General features: G+C 43.1%; 4 protein-coding genes across 4 annotated transcripts; 2 read left to right on the top strand and 2 right to left on the bottom strand.

The window, feature by feature from the left end:
* The first annotated feature begins 118 nt into the window (after nucleotides 1-118).
* On the top strand, nucleotides 119-5,555 carry ormdl1 (ORMDL sphingolipid biosynthesis regulator 1). Its single transcript, XM_080018612.1, has 4 exons — nucleotides 119-209; nucleotides 2,089-2,268; nucleotides 3,597-3,748; nucleotides 4,617-5,555. The coding sequence occupies exons 2-4, from the start codon at nucleotides 2,095-2,097 to the stop codon at nucleotides 4,750-4,752; spliced, it is 462 nt and encodes a 153-aa protein (XP_079874738.1). The 5' UTR covers nucleotides 119-209; nucleotides 2,089-2,094; the 3' UTR covers nucleotides 4,753-5,555.
* Nucleotides 5,556-5,641: 86 nt separating this feature from the next.
* Nucleotides 5,642-9,939, bottom strand: adat3 (adenosine deaminase tRNA specific 3). The gene is made up of 2 exons (XM_080018615.1): nucleotides 9,875-9,939; nucleotides 5,642-6,777 (listed from the first exon to the last, which is right to left on the bottom strand). Exon 2 carries the CDS (start codon nucleotides 6,760-6,762, stop codon nucleotides 5,722-5,724), a length of 1,041 nt encoding a protein of 346 aa, XP_079874741.1. The 5' UTR covers nucleotides 6,763-6,777; nucleotides 9,875-9,939; the 3' UTR covers nucleotides 5,642-5,721.
* Nucleotides 6,779-8,224, bottom strand: alkbh6 (alkB homolog 6). Its single transcript, XM_080018616.1, has one exon. It carries the CDS (start codon nucleotides 8,166-8,168, stop codon nucleotides 7,464-7,466), a length of 705 nt encoding a protein of 234 aa, XP_079874742.1. The 5' UTR covers nucleotides 8,169-8,224; the 3' UTR covers nucleotides 6,779-7,463.
* Nucleotides 9,940-10,425: 486 nt separating the features above from the next.
* Nucleotides 10,426-13,127, top strand: osgepl1 (O-sialoglycoprotein endopeptidase-like 1). The gene is made up of 7 exons (XM_080018643.1): nucleotides 10,426-10,683; nucleotides 10,943-11,330; nucleotides 11,759-11,963; nucleotides 12,245-12,393; nucleotides 12,494-12,624; nucleotides 12,733-12,804; nucleotides 12,989-13,127. The coding sequence occupies exons 1-7, from the start codon at nucleotides 10,478-10,480 to the stop codon at nucleotides 13,071-13,073; spliced, it is 1,236 nt and encodes a 411-aa protein (XP_079874769.1). The 5' UTR covers nucleotides 10,426-10,477; the 3' UTR covers nucleotides 13,074-13,127.
* Nucleotides 13,128-15,002: the final 1,875 nt, after the last annotated feature.

Below are 15,002 nucleotides of genomic sequence, written 5' to 3'. Positions count from 1 at the left end.
CCCGTCGGGCGATCCGGGGCCGCTGATTGGCTGTGCGTGGGTCCAGCACGTCAAACTCGCGCAAACGCGCGCACACTTCCGGTCTGCGGTCGGCGGTGTGCGCCGAGCCCGTGGTCCGTGCGCAGTAACGCGGAGACAGCCCGCAACGCAGCTCCCCAGCGGTCCGCTCCCCCCGCAACACGACCCCGCATCTGCCCGCTGCTGCCCCGGTGAGTGTAGCCTCCGCGTGGGGTGTGTTTGGAGGGGCGTGTAAGGCTGGTTCAGGCCGTGCGCTGAGCACGGCTTGTATCCATGGCTCTCTGCGTGTTTACACAACAGTGGTTTAAAGCCAGTGCCATGAGCACATGTATATAATATATCCATGTGTATATATGTACATGTATATATAATATATACATGTGTTGTATTATAACCACTGTGCATCATTACATTAGAGTTTCCATTTGAACACAAGTTCAACCCATTAATCGTACCCTAAGATTTTGGCATATTACACAGTAAGATCTCATCTGTATGTATGTATATATATGTGTTATATATATATATATATATATATGTGTGTGTGCGCGTGCGTATATGTGCGTGCGTGTGCGTGTATGTCAGTGTATATACGTATATATATATATATATATGTGTGTGTGTGTGTGTGTGTGTGCGTATATGTGCGTGCGTGTATGTACGTGTATATACGTATATATATGTGTGTGTGTGTGCGTGCGTATATGTGCGTGCGTGTGCGTGTATGTACGTGTATAAACGTGTGTGTACATATATATGTGTGTGTGTGTGCGTATATGTGCGTGCGTGTATGTACGTGTATATACGTATATATATATATATATACGTGCGTGTGCGTGTATGTATGTATGTGTATATACGTATATATATATATGTGTGTGTGTGTGTGTGTGTGTATACAGTGTTTATTATATTTGTATGCAGAGTCTAACAATTGAAAAATGTATTGTAAATGTCAAATCGGCTGCCTTATCATCAGCACTCGAGTCTATGATAATGTGTTATGCTGAACTTTGTGAGCTGTGAACTTTGTGCTTTGGGCAACTGCCAAAGAAATGTTTATGAAGAGTATTTGTGAATCTCTCTTTATGCATGGAATACGTTTAGGATGTTTTATTTGACCTACCCAGTCAACATCGCCCTGATACGTTCAAGATTCAAGAGCTGATTTGTCCCATACATATGCATGCCTTGTTTTTTTTTCGTTTTTTTTTCCTGCTTTCTGCCAGAGGGGAAAGTTTAAAAGGATTTTACAAGTTGTCTTTACGCTATGAGTCATGGACCTGAAGTTAGGACACGCGTGTGTGTGTGTGTGTGTGTGTGTGTGTTGCTGGGAACAAATGGGTTAGATTGTGCCCTAAAAGTACAAAGAAAATAAACTGGCATGTTCTTAAATTGTTTACAATATTTAACTTAAGTATAGAGCCAATAGGTAAACATCTTAAAGAATTTGCTTGGGACGAGCTTCCCTGTACTCTTATGTTCTTTGGGTTAGTTTAAAGTGACAGTTTGTTATGGTGCAACAGTTACATGTTTCTATTTTGTGCACATGTCCACCACGTAATCTAATATCGTCACCCTCCAGTGTGTGTGTGTGTGTGTGTGTGTGTGTGTGTGTGTGTGTGTGTGTGTGTGTGTGTGTGTGTGTGTGTGTGTGTGTGTGTGTGTGTGTGTGTGTGTGTGTGTGTGTGTGTGTGTGTGTGTGTGCGTGCGCGTACGCACGCATGCATGCATGTCCTTGTGTGTGTGTTCCCAGGATCAGCATTCTGCCGTTTCTCACACTCTGTCAATTATTGCAAAAAATTCTTTCTGGCACAGAAGAGTCTGTATCTATGGTACTGGTACAAATTCCAGCCTGTCTGAAAATGAAACAAAAATTAGAACAGATGGAGTTGCCTGCGCCCAGTGTCCGGGGTCTATGGCAACTATAATATCACACTAAGCAGTTTTTAATGTTGTGTGCGTGGATTTTTTTTTTTTTTTTGATGGAGCTTGTGCTGTTGATTCAATTTCTGTGGACATGGAAGTTCAACTGTAATTAATAAATGGCTGCATTTTGTTTCCCCACAGGCCAACATGAATGTGGGTGTGGCTCACAGTGAGGTGAACCCAAACACACGGGTGATGAACAGCCGAGGCATCTGGCTAACCTACGCTCTCGGTGTCGGGATGCTCCACATCGTACTCCTGAGCATTCCCTTCTTCAGCGTGCCCGTGGTGTGGACCCTCACTAATGTCATACACAATTTTGTAAGTCATCTTCTCCCACTGTCGCCGCTTTGAGCTCGGCCCGCGGGTGTTTGTCAGTGTCTTTAATCCTCTTTACTTGCCCTCGCGTGAACTCTCCCCGGAGGACGTCTTTCATGGTTCGAGAGCTGTTGCGAAATTGTGTTCCAAATTTTGAGGAACTGTCGGCATGTTAACAATGACTACAGAGGGAAACCCAAATACATCTGTTATTCCCTAGAACAAATGGAAATTGCATACTTTCCACGGACAAAAGACTGTCCTTGAGAATTTGTATTGACAAACGACCAATGTTCTAAAATTGACAAATAGTCCTTAGAAACTTGTGATACAGACCCAGACCATGTCCAAAGGTGCTGACTTTTGATTTCAGGGTGCATTCAGCACCTCTTTAGAGGACTGATAGAATGCCAAAATAAGAATGGGTGTAGGGGATAAAGCGGTTAATCAGAGATCATAGGGTTACTTGTAATACACTTGTGATGCTGATTTATTTTAAATGACCGACCTTTTCCATCAACGGTCTTGCCTAACAATCGCCATCCAAATAAACTCATAGTTTAATAGACTGCTTATACCGACCTTTCCATAAGCTCAAAATTAGGATTGTGTCCAGTTCCCATTGTTCCGTCTCCCAGTCGGTTTGGCTGTGACTTCTTGTGAAGAGTTGCACCCACCCTGTTCATGGAAAGCCGTCCTTGTGACAGCCCGGCTGGTGACCTATTATGATTGTTTCCATTCTCTGCAGACAAGCTTGGCCTTTCATTGTCACGGAGGCCGAAAATAAAGAAACAAGGTCACTGTGTGTGACATCATTTTACTAGGCCAGTCCTAAAGCAGTTGGAAAGGATTGTGTATCACAGCGATACGGAAGGCTATTAACAGCAACAGCTAAGTCTGCTGCATCGACTATAGCCCATTGTTCTTGAAACAATACAACGCCAGTGTTGTGATTCAGCTTTGGCTAACAGTGTATTAATGTTGGACATTTCTCAGAACACCCCCTAACCCTTTAAAATGTGTTAAATTTGTCTGTGTCTTCTCACGTCCACCGCAGACATTTTCATGCACTGTTGACTTTCAAAAATCAACTAGAAGATGTTGATTGTAGCTCGTTTTCTAATTTGACAAATGTTTGAAATGTCTTGGCAGAGACGAGAATATTATTACCAAATGTAGAATTTCCGCATAAGTCAGGGGGAGTAGTTATAAACATTAGGTTTTACAAATTAGATATTTGAATGACATAAGTTCCAATCTCACCTGGATACAGTTTAGAGAATTACTAAGCGATGCAAATCCTGGCCGGTAACATGCTTTTGTTTTTGCAGGGGATGTATGTTTTCATGCATGCAGTTAAAGGAACTCCGTTCGAGACACCAGACCAAGGCAAAGCCCGACTACTCACACATTGGGAGCAGCTGGACTACGGCGTGCAGTTCACCTCATCTAGAAAGTTCTTTACCATCTCTCCAATTATTCTGTATGTATTTTGTGTGTGTGTGTGTGTGTGTGTGTGTGTGTGTGTGTGTGTGTGTGTGTGTGTGTGTGTGTGTGTGTGTGTGTGTGTGTGTGTGTGTGTGTGTGTGTGTGTGTGTGTGTGTGTGTGTGTGTGTGTGTGTCATATGGCCACAAATATAAGATGCAATTTGATCCGATTTTCACAATATGAAGTATGATATTATAGGGGGTTTCGGCTAAAACTAGTTTTAGTTCAAAGCAGCGAAACAGCAAATAGTTCGAAACAGCAGCTGGAATAATAAGCTTATATCATGATATTAACCTTTTGATGATATCGCCCAATATGCAAATGTGTGTGTTTCCATCAAGTACTGTATCTCTGTGAAATTAAACAACTGCTAGATAAGACCATGTCATTAAAAAGCAGCAATAAAGATTGCTTAACAACAGCTGATCTCCATATTATGAGCAGGCCTGTGCCAGCTATACCTGGCAAGATTCCATGCTGATCAACAATGACCAGTATTATGACGGCTGAGGCTTTTTCACTGTGGTGTCCGCTGTACATGGGAGAATTAATTTGAAAAATCACTTTCCACCTCCCTTAGTCACACCTTATTGGTGTTGAGATTATGGGTGAAATAATGAATCGGGTAGTTGATGAATCAATCAGCTAAAATCAGTTGTCGCCCTTTTTTTAAATAATTGAATCGCTCGTTTGGTGACGCGCCCTGTAAAATGTGAGATAGAAAAACCAAGCTGAAGCAACCTCACAGGGGCTCGCTTATTTGCATCCGTTTTAGAACGGTCTCAGTTTGTCATTGTGAGGCAAAGCAATCTTGGCACTCGTTCAATATTTAAGAATGCACTTCTGTTTTTTCCCTCCACAGATACTTCCTGGCAAGCTTCTACACAAAGTATGACACGGCACACTTTGTCATAAACACTGCCTCGCTTTTGAGCGTGCTAATCCCCAAGCTGCCGCAATTACACGGAGTCAGAATCTTCGGCATCAACAAGTATTAAGCAGAGTATTACAAAGTGCTGTGCCTATTAGGAAGATTAGTTAACCTCCCTGTAATCTGTACCGCCGATGTGTGGACTAAAAGTGTTTTGTATAGTATGTGTAAAAGTCACTGTTGTTTAGATGTATCTGGTGGAAGGTGAGATGTAAAAAAAACAAAAACAAAACAAAACAAAAAAAATGGTGTGAGATGTGGATGACAGAATGCCATATGCATTACTAACTTAAGTGAGTATTTAATAATGTATTTTTGGCCTGCGTAGACCTGGGCTGGCCCCAGTTTCAGAGGTGATGTTTTGATTTTTTCCAGCTTTTCCCCCCCTCGGCCCTTATTTCACACGGTGACACAAAGACTTGTGATTGGGTCACAATTTCTAGCCACAAAGATGTCCTAAATGTATTTTTTAAGATGTGTTCTTCCTAAGTGGGAAGTAGGAGCCTATGGTTCTCTGTTTATTGCTATACTCATTCTGTGACGGGCGTCGAATCTCCTTCATGCTGAGTGGAAGACGAAATCATACTCTTTATTTGCATGATTTCCTAAGTCAGTGAATCATTTATGTGTTCTGAAATCAAATGCGGCAGGCTTTTTCCATTGTAAGGTTTCTTTGTGAATGTCATTCCCCGTATGTTGAGTCTTGTATGTAAAAGACAATTTGGCAACGCCAGCCAGACAAGTGTTTACTGAGGCAGGTTTATGGTAAGTCTTATTATGTAGTAATATTCATGTTAGCTGCTTGGTTGAGCTCATGAGGTCTTGCCATTACTGTGGCCATGGCTTATAGTGATCATGAACCCTCGTGTTCTTAACATCATTAAAATATTTTGTGCCCTTTAATGTGTCCAGGTGCTGTTAAATTAACTATAATAATCCAGCACAGGTGTAAAATCTTTATTGCGTTCAGATTTAAAAGTGCAGCTCAATGTCAGTGACCATGAACAAAAAACAATGTAAAATATACAGACACTAGTTATAATCCATGAAGATCCTCACATTGCTGCCTCAGGACTCCTTTAAAAACCTCAAAGCGATGGTTCAGATCTTTTCGTGTGTGGATTTTATATTTGGTCCCCAGGGCCCCATCGGCAGAGGCAGTTCCATAGAACACACGACCTATCCGGGAGTGAACCAGCGCCATTGCACACATAACACAAGGTTCCCTGGTCACGTAAAGGTCGTATCCGGTGCATATGTACGGCTGTCCCTCCTCTACGGCAGAGATGCTGCGCCCGATCTCCGTAGTGGTTCTAGAAGCCGAGCTGGATAACGTAAACTGGCAAGCGGCGTGTTGGTCGAAGGCGTGCGCTCCACCTCCTTGTCCCCGGGCCACAAGGTCGATGCACACCATGACAGCGTGATGGAGTGGATGTTCCCCTCGGCAGTCGTGGCCCACCGCCATGACCCGCTCGTCCTTCGGGTCAACAATTACAGCCCCCACGGCCTCCATCCCCTTCCCCGCTCCGGCACGAGCGGCGTCCACGGCGGACACCATGTACATTTGCATCCTGGCTTTTTGAGGTTGGCTGAAGAGATCCCCTTTAAGAGCAACAGTGACCTGCTTGTCCTCGTGAAAAGTGGTGGGCCAGTGTTTACTCGCCAGCTCAAATTGGGGTCTGGTCAAAGGAGGGAAGGCGGGGACCTTCACAACAAAAGGTTCCCCCAATCCCTCGTGCCTAACATTTTCCGAGGGCAGCAGGTAGTCTATACTGATGGAGTTCTCCTCACCAATATCCGGTACGTCACTTACTAGGCACACAAGAACCTCCAGAGGGTGGGGGCTGTCCCTTTCCTTGCGTGCCCGCACTCTCTTGACGTGCTGGAGTCCGGGCAAGGGGTAGATCGAGCTCAGCTGTTTGATCAAGCGAGAAGTCTCTTTCTTATCGTTGATGGGGGCCGCGAAAGCCGCGATCAGCTCGGTGTCTTGCGACTGCTCGTCAGATAGAACAGGAAGAGCCACCCACGAGTCAGGGTCGTGCACAGTATCCTTCCTGCGTTTCGACTGTGGCTCCATTTCTTCAGTTTGCTCCTATTGAATTATTTTACACCAAAGGAAAATAGTCAGCATAAATGACAGGGAAAAGCATGTAGAACCTGAGTGATTTTTTTCCAATATAGTTCTCCGGTCTCTATTAGCTCAGCTCCTATAAAAAAAAACACACACACACACACACACACACAATTTTCTAAAATGGTCAGCTTTTGACAAAACACTTTGAGTCTGGTCATGAACTTGTAATGAATCTTACATTCCCATAAACCAAAACAGCAACATAATATATCAGGTTATTTGGATTTTGAACATCAATGTGTGCATGAATTTAATTATTAAACTCTTTAACAGCTGCACCATTTTTTCACCAAGTTTTATTTGCTTCATCAAACAGGAACCAAGCATTGAGCGGGAACAATTGGCTTCCATTCACCCAAAACATACCTATAAATCTTTTTTTAGTTATTAATAAAGATTCTCTATCATGATCGAAATATAACTTAGAAATTACATTTTAAACTAATTCAAGTGACGTTTTTAAATCAAATGATACAATTCTGTGGAGAAATTATAAATGAAAAACTATCGACACCATTTCATTTTGGCTCTTTTGCTCATATTTTCCAAAGTCCAGAACGGTAGTTAATAAACACAGCTTGCAATGCAATACCCAAACAGCGAATACAATGTCATAGAAGACAACTTTTTTTTATATATATATACTATTTCCTCCCCAAAATGAGCTTGGCCTTGATGACTTTGGGCACATGTCTAATAGTGAGGGACACCCTGGTGCCCCGGATGAGACTCTCCCCGCGCACGGCCGCTGCAGCAGACAGGTTCACCACTCTGTCGCTCAGTATGTCCTCGTTGCGGGCCTGGATGCCATGGAGGAGGCTCTGGTACATATCGTCCCGCAGGATCAGAAGACTCCGAGGTCTCACCAGCAGAGAGAAGAGGTAGCGACTCTCCTCAGTCTGTGGGACCACCTCCCCCTGTTTGCTCACAGGTCTGCAGAAGTCCAGGAGTGTGTGGGAGCCCAGGCTGATGGTGGTAACAGTGGGGTGGTATAAGGGTCCATCCTCATGGGGCATAATCCCTTCCCCCTGCTTGTATTCATTAACCAGCACATGATTGGCAGTTTTCCCATCGAAGGCACCAAGAGAGGAGATTCGCTCACAGTACTTTTGAAGCCAGTCAGGGATCTTTTCTGCGAGCATTCCTTTGGGATGCGGTAACCCGCCCCAGTTCTGAAGCCTTCTGCCAGATAGCTGAGTCCATTTTGTTTTTGGTGATTTGTACACCTGTTCTAAGAGGTAAGCCTCCTCATCCTCCGATATGAAATTTGGAATATAATACGCTGTTGGTGAAGCATCTTGCACAACAAATTGTTGGAAGTCCTCCATGATACTCTCAGGATGTTGCATTCGTCCTTGTGAAAGCAGACATGAAAAGTGTATTAAGGCCTGTAAGTCTACTTGTCCCATTGTTCTGACAGCCCATTATTCTGAAACTTCAATAGTCCGAAAAATGTTGGGTTAGAGATGGTTAGGTTTAGGTATAAGCTTAGAGATGGTTAGGGTCAGAGTGTCGTCCAAGTCCAATGGGTCATTTTTCAGACTATTGGGGTTTCGTAATAATGGGCCGTCCATGAAGACGACCAACCTACCTACATATGGTGGCTAGTTCCAAGTGGCATCTCAGCCTTTTTAGACTTTAATACTATTTATTAAACTTCAAAATGAGTTCTGTTTAAATTTTAAAGAATACGATTAATTGTGGATCGTGTACACCTACTCAATAGCTGGCTCCCGTCTGAGAGACGATTTTATTTTATTTTTTTGTAAATTCATAAAAGACAGAACAATAGGATGGTCCTATACTGTATTTGTTAAATACGATCCAGAAACGTCTCACTTTGGTAATAACATTAAGAGCAAAGCACAGTGGGACTTTGTATGTTGCGCCGGTTGCCCCCTCGGAGCGTAAATTTAAATCGTGGGGAAAAATAGATGCATGACGACGAACAAATAACATTTTTGAACAGAGCGCAAATATTTTTGTTTCATATTATATCACACAAATTAAATTGAAATATATGTGTCTGTATAGAGTTGTGTAATTATTTATTAACCATACTATTTCATTAGTAGTGTGTTGTTCTTGTTATATGACTAGGATAGTTGTGTATGTGTAATGTTATAGTTATGTAAAGTTATGTATGTGCAATGTAAAATTATAGTATTCTGGAAATGACCAATCATCGGTCAAAATATTGCTAAATTTGGCTGAATTATAAACGCCAGAAGTGGTACTAAATGAAGAGCCGTTTGGGAGCCGACAGAACTGGTGTCGTGCCAAAAAGTGATCGTTCGCAAAAGGGGATTGCCGTCCGCTGGCTGGGCCATAATCTGTCGAATAAAACCCTCATGAATGAAACCCAGTCGTTGTGAGGCAAACCTCAAAGACAACCTTTCAGTCACACGGTAGGAGCTGAAATCATTCAACGTTAGAAAATGAAAATGAAACTGCATTCTATGGTTTGGGAAGCGCAAGACTGTTTTTTTATGAGTTGTATTGTCCCTTTAAATGTATTTCGAACGGTAAAAAAAAAGGGACTGAGTGGGCTGTAATCTTCAAAATATAACCCGCATGAATTAAAACAAGTCATGTTGAGGCATAAATAACATTTCGGCGACAAGGTGGATGTCGCAATCACTTTTTTGCCATTGTTTTTTTGGCGCACGACCACTTTTTGGCACGACACTTAATTGCTGAGCCGGAATTCCCATCGCTGATAGTGGTACATAGGGTCCAGTAAGTTTACTACCACAAAGAGAATACCTTTCGGCGTTTGTATTGCCAAGAATGGAAGATTCAGTACAAGTTCACGTGTGTTCCTTGTGCTAGCGCCGAGTATATCGATCCTCACCGTTATTAGAACCGATAAGGGCAACGTGGCGGCTGTGTGTGTGTGTGTGGGTGTGTGTGTCAATGGAGCAGATTGTTCCGGGGAAAGCACATACAAAACACACTGATGAGAAAGATCGCCGTAGCTGCTGAGAATTTTTCACTGTGCGACCAAAATATTTCGGCTTGTTGAAAAAACCGGCGAGCGGAGTGTGTATATTACCTCCACGGATAACGACGCTAAACAGGGCGGTCAGCCTCGCATCCGTCGCGGTGTCTAGGCTTCCCCATGCTCTGTGTGCGTCACACTAAAAGTTCCCCCAAATGAACGCTTCCGTGAACAGTTTCCCCGGCTCAACCCTTCTGCTAATTCCGGCCCTAAGATAAATTTGTCCGTGCGTTAAAATAAGTGAAATCCCCGTTTCACCGATATGAACAAAATTGGAAATAAAAACCTCCAGATAAAATTGTATCCGGAATTATTTACATGGGACACAACACGGAATGAAGCAATAATGCGGTGTGCAACAAAGTAAAATCCCCCCGAAACCAAGATTCGGTGGAAAGCTTCCTCATCTTGACCTTTTTTTGTTTGTTTGTTTGTTTGACTAATTTCACCCATAAGTTAAATGTGTTTAGGTGTTCAAATGAGTTAAATGCTTGTGACAAAATTACCCCCAACTACATTCTATTTTTATATATTTGCTTCATCTTCTCACGCTGCCAGTGATTTAGTCGGAATTATTTACACGGGACACCGCAGGGACTCACAGCTTTAACGCCGGTTTTTCAGGACGGTCGCTCTTCATCACCGAGTGGCTGCACCATGTTCACTTCCAAGTGTTTAATTCTGCGGAGGCTTCCAACTTCATGTCGCAGACACCGGTTTACCCCGGCATTGGGAAGAGCCGCGGGTTCCACGTTTGTTTTGGGCATCGAAACGAGCTGTGATGACACTGGCGCTGCGGTGTTGGACGAGACGGGTGTCATTCTGGGAGAATGCCTTCATTCTCAAAAACAAGTGCATCTGAGGTAGAACTTTAGATTGATCATATGGTTATTATTTATGTGATATTATTATTAATACTACTATTTGATTGCCTAATATTCATGTAAAGCACTCTTGAGTCACGTGTTATATGAAGGGTGCTATACAAAAAGGTTGTTATTGTTGTTGTTATTGTTATTGTGTGTCTTGAGGTTTCCGCCTCCTTTTAGAGATGGGTGTTGATGAGTTTCCTGTTGAGTCAAACGTCTAACGGCGTCCTCCCTTCAATCTTAAATGTTGCAGGACAGGGGGCATCGTTCCTACAGTGGCCCAACAACTCCACAGAGAGAACATAGCTCGTGTCGTCCGCGAGGCCGTGGAGAGGAGCGGTGTGACCCCCGGCCGGCTGTCGGCGGTGGCCACGACGGTGAAGCCCGGCCTGGCCCTGAGCTTGGGCGTGGGTCTTCAGTTTAGCCTGGACTTCGTGAAGTGTCACGGCAAGCCCTTCATCCCCATCCACCATATGGAGGCCCACGCCCTGACCGTCAGGATGCTCCAACCCGTTGCCTTTCCTTTCCTCGTCCTTTTGATTTCCGGTGGCCACGCGCTTCTCGCTCTGGCCAGAGGGGTTGATGACTTCCTTCTTTTGGGCCGAACACTCGATGAAGCCCCGGGAGACACGATGGACAAAGTATGAAGAAGTCGTCGATAAGATCATAGGTCAATACCTGTAGATCAACTTAAGGTGGTGTTATAAAATTAAGATATTGTGATGTGGTATTTTGAGGCAGAAAGTCTACATATCTGATCAGATAACGAAAAGAAAAAGATGAGAAAACAATTAACGCAAAGGGAGATATGTGGGGGTAATTTATTGGAAAACTTGAGTTTTGAGTTGGATCTTATAATTTACCATGTTGTTAAATGCCATTAACCTCAGTAGGATTGTTTAACACACGATTTTGGGCAAAATCTGGACATGATTAGCATGATAAATTCTTCCCAGGCCTCAATGTTATGAACAAATTTCAGCATTCATAAGTCTTTTACCTTTCTGATTATGGGTTTAAAGTCAATTTCAATATATTTGTATATATTTTTTGATTTGTGTATTCAAAGGTGGCACGACGTTTATCGATAGTAAAACATCCAAAGTGTTCCACATTAAGCGGAGGTCAAGCGATAGAACTTCTGGCAAAGCAAGGACAGAGGAGGAAGTTTCCCTTCACGACACCCATGGGACAGTATTATGACTGCAACTTTTCCTTTGCTGGCCTACGCAATCAGGTTACAATGGCCATTAAGAAGCAAGAGCACGAGGAAGGTAAACCCTGTAATGAGGTTTGAAACTAGTCAGAAATGGTCTTCTCGTGTATGAAAAATCTGAAACGTATTGATGTAATGTATGTTTCAACAAATATCAGGAGATTGATGTAGCTCTATCAGTTATCACAGTAATGTGCTTTTCAGTATAACTTACTTAACACAGGAATATTCACTGGATATTTTCGATCTTGAAGGAGCAGATATATCTGAATTTAATTTCAAAATATGATAAATGTGAAAAGAAATCACCCTAACCGCATGATTTCCATTTCTTCACAGGCATACAGCCTGGGACACTGTTGTCCTGTGTGAATGACATCGCAGCTGCCACACAGCACACCGTGGCTTCTCACCTCGCAAGGCGCACACATCGTGCCGTTTTGTTCTGTAAAGCAAAGGGCCTCCTGCCATTGTCCAGGCCAACTCTGGTGAGACAAACTTGTTTCGCTTTTAACTTAATAACCCGTGAAAACAACATTCATCTTTAAAGAAGGTGGCAAGGCGACTACACCTGACTTTCTCTGTAAGGTGGTGTCTGGAGGAGTTGCCAGTAATCAGTATATCAGGGAGGCTTTGACCGTCATCACTGAAGCAACGGGGCTGCACCTGCTCTGTCCCCCGGCCAAGTTCTGCACTGACAATGGGGTGATGGTCGCATGGTGTGTACGTCGGCAAGACCACCAAATTAAATATTTCCAAAATTGCTTATATTGACAGAGTAGACCCACTGTGAAATTCTGCACAACTTTCTCACTCGTGATTTTTAGGAATGGTATTGAGCGACTGAGAGAAGGAAAGGGGATTCTGCCACATGACGTGGATGTCAGCTATGAGCCAAAGTAAGTCAACATCAAATATGAGATATTAATCATAAAATGACACACAATTGTCTATCATGGCACTATTTAATTTAATGTTCTGAACTGCTGTTCGTGTGTAATAGCTCACAGTAGAATTTGGGAAATAATTTGGTGAGGAACCACACTAGCTGTACGTTCTCATCGTTGACATTTTGTGCCCTAGGGCTCCGCTTGGTGTTGATATCACAGCAGAGGTGAAGGAGGCAGCTATCAAGGTACCATCGGTGAAACTGAGAATAGATGACTGACAACATTTATAACCAAACTGTTGTGTCGCTCTTTTATCATTAAAGAATTAAAACAGACCTTGGAAAATAATTTTGGCCACGTATCCTGTGACTCTAATTTTCGCACATTTTATTATTAGACTTACTTTCCTCAGTGTTCACTTGGACTGAAGCTCTCTCCCTGAGCCCTTTATATTATTTATTCTGCAAGTCAGCTGAAGTTGTCAAACTAATTGGGTCAACTGTGGCTCATGGGCATGTTGCCTCTGCTGCGTGGTTTTGTTGTCCAAGCTCTGGCACCCGAGGGTCGGATAGGAGTTTGGAACTCGACTCTCCATCTGCCCCGGGCCGCTGCCGTTAAAAATAACCCAAACACGCAGGGCTAAAACAACACTGGTCTTTTTAAGCCATCAGTAAACAAGCCAAAGAGAAAGTGTGACGTGAAGCTTTGTGGTGGAAATCCCCGGTTCCAACCCCCTTTCAAACTCTGCGGCTAGACCCTGTGAGATCTTTGCGTCCCCAGTGAGCTCCCGGCCCAGCGGGTCACACGAGGCCGGAGTTCTGCAGAACTGCAACAACGACCGATGTGTGCAGGGATTGAAGGTCCGGTGGCCAAGAGCGCGCGCACGCACACACGCACGCACGCACGCACAAGCCACATGCAAACATTATATCTGGATAGTGTATATTTAACAGATCAAAGTTTAACGGGAAAATATGTTCACAGGCTGTCCTGGCTATTCTGTTTTGATTACCAGTTTGTATTTAACATTTTTACATATAGACCACGGGCGATTCTCACATCCGTCCAAACGAGGGCACCGTGGAGCCGCGCTCACCCGGATTGGATTGACGGGTGGAGTACTAGACAACAAAGCCCTTATCTATTAAATTCTATCTATTCAATGTTCGAGGAAGAAATGCCCCCCCCCCTCCCCCCATCAATAAATACACGGAAAAAAATATATACGTTTTGCTCTTATTTTTATCATTTTGAATCTTCTTGGTGTTTTTCGGGCCAAAAGTATCTGGAACACGGCAACCGCAGCACGCACGGACATGCTACTGCGGTGAAGACAGCCTCCACTTCTAAAGACGGTCAAACTAGGCCCCCCGCGTTGTTTTGCAGGACATGTATACACTAGAAATTACGGTAAGAGTGCGTAAACCCTGATTTCAAATTAAAAGACAAACTGGGAAAGAGATTTCACATTCATTCAGTCAATAATCAATAAATGAACAATTAAATAGATCAAAATAAATATATAACTAACAGAGAAAAAATTATAATTATTGAATAATAAATAAAATGAATAATAGCAAAAAAATATTACCTAACGCCTGCAAACTGTATCGCTGATTTCAGATTAGAATTAGAAGGAAACTTCCTGTTTCCACAGACCCATTCCACTTCAGAATGATAGTAGACCACCTCACAATGTCACTCTGGCCATATCAACCATTTCTGATGTTGAATGTCCGAATGAACACGTCTAAAATGTCACATGTGAGCTTTATGTCCGAAATTCAGATTAGGATTAAAAGGAAACTTCCTGTTTCCAGAGACCAATTCCACCGCAGAATGACCGGAGACCAACTCACAATGTCACTCAGACAGTATCAGGAAATTCTAATGTTGAATTTCAAAATGAAAGCCCTCAAAAATAGCAAATGTGGGCATTGTTCCCTCCGAATTCCAATTAGAATTAAAAGGAAACCTCCTGCTTCCACAGACCAATTCCGCCTCAGAATGACCGGAGACCACCTCACAAAGTCACTCAGACAGTATCACCAAATTCTGACAGTGAATTTCAAAATGAAAGTCCTCTAAATTGTCATACGTGAGCCGTGTCGCGTCCGATTTCAGATTGATATTAAAAGGAAACTTCCTGTTTCCACGGACCAATTCCACTTCAGATTAATAGCAGACACCTCATGTCACTCAGACAA

This window comes from Zeus faber, assembly GCF_960531495.2.
Source record: "Zeus faber genome assembly, chromosome: 18".
Lineage (NCBI taxonomy): Eukaryota > Metazoa > Chordata > Actinopteri > Zeiformes > Zeidae > Zeus > Zeus faber.
The sequence above is the reverse complement of the archived record's forward strand: the minus strand, read 5'-3'. Positions and strand labels throughout refer to the sequence as shown.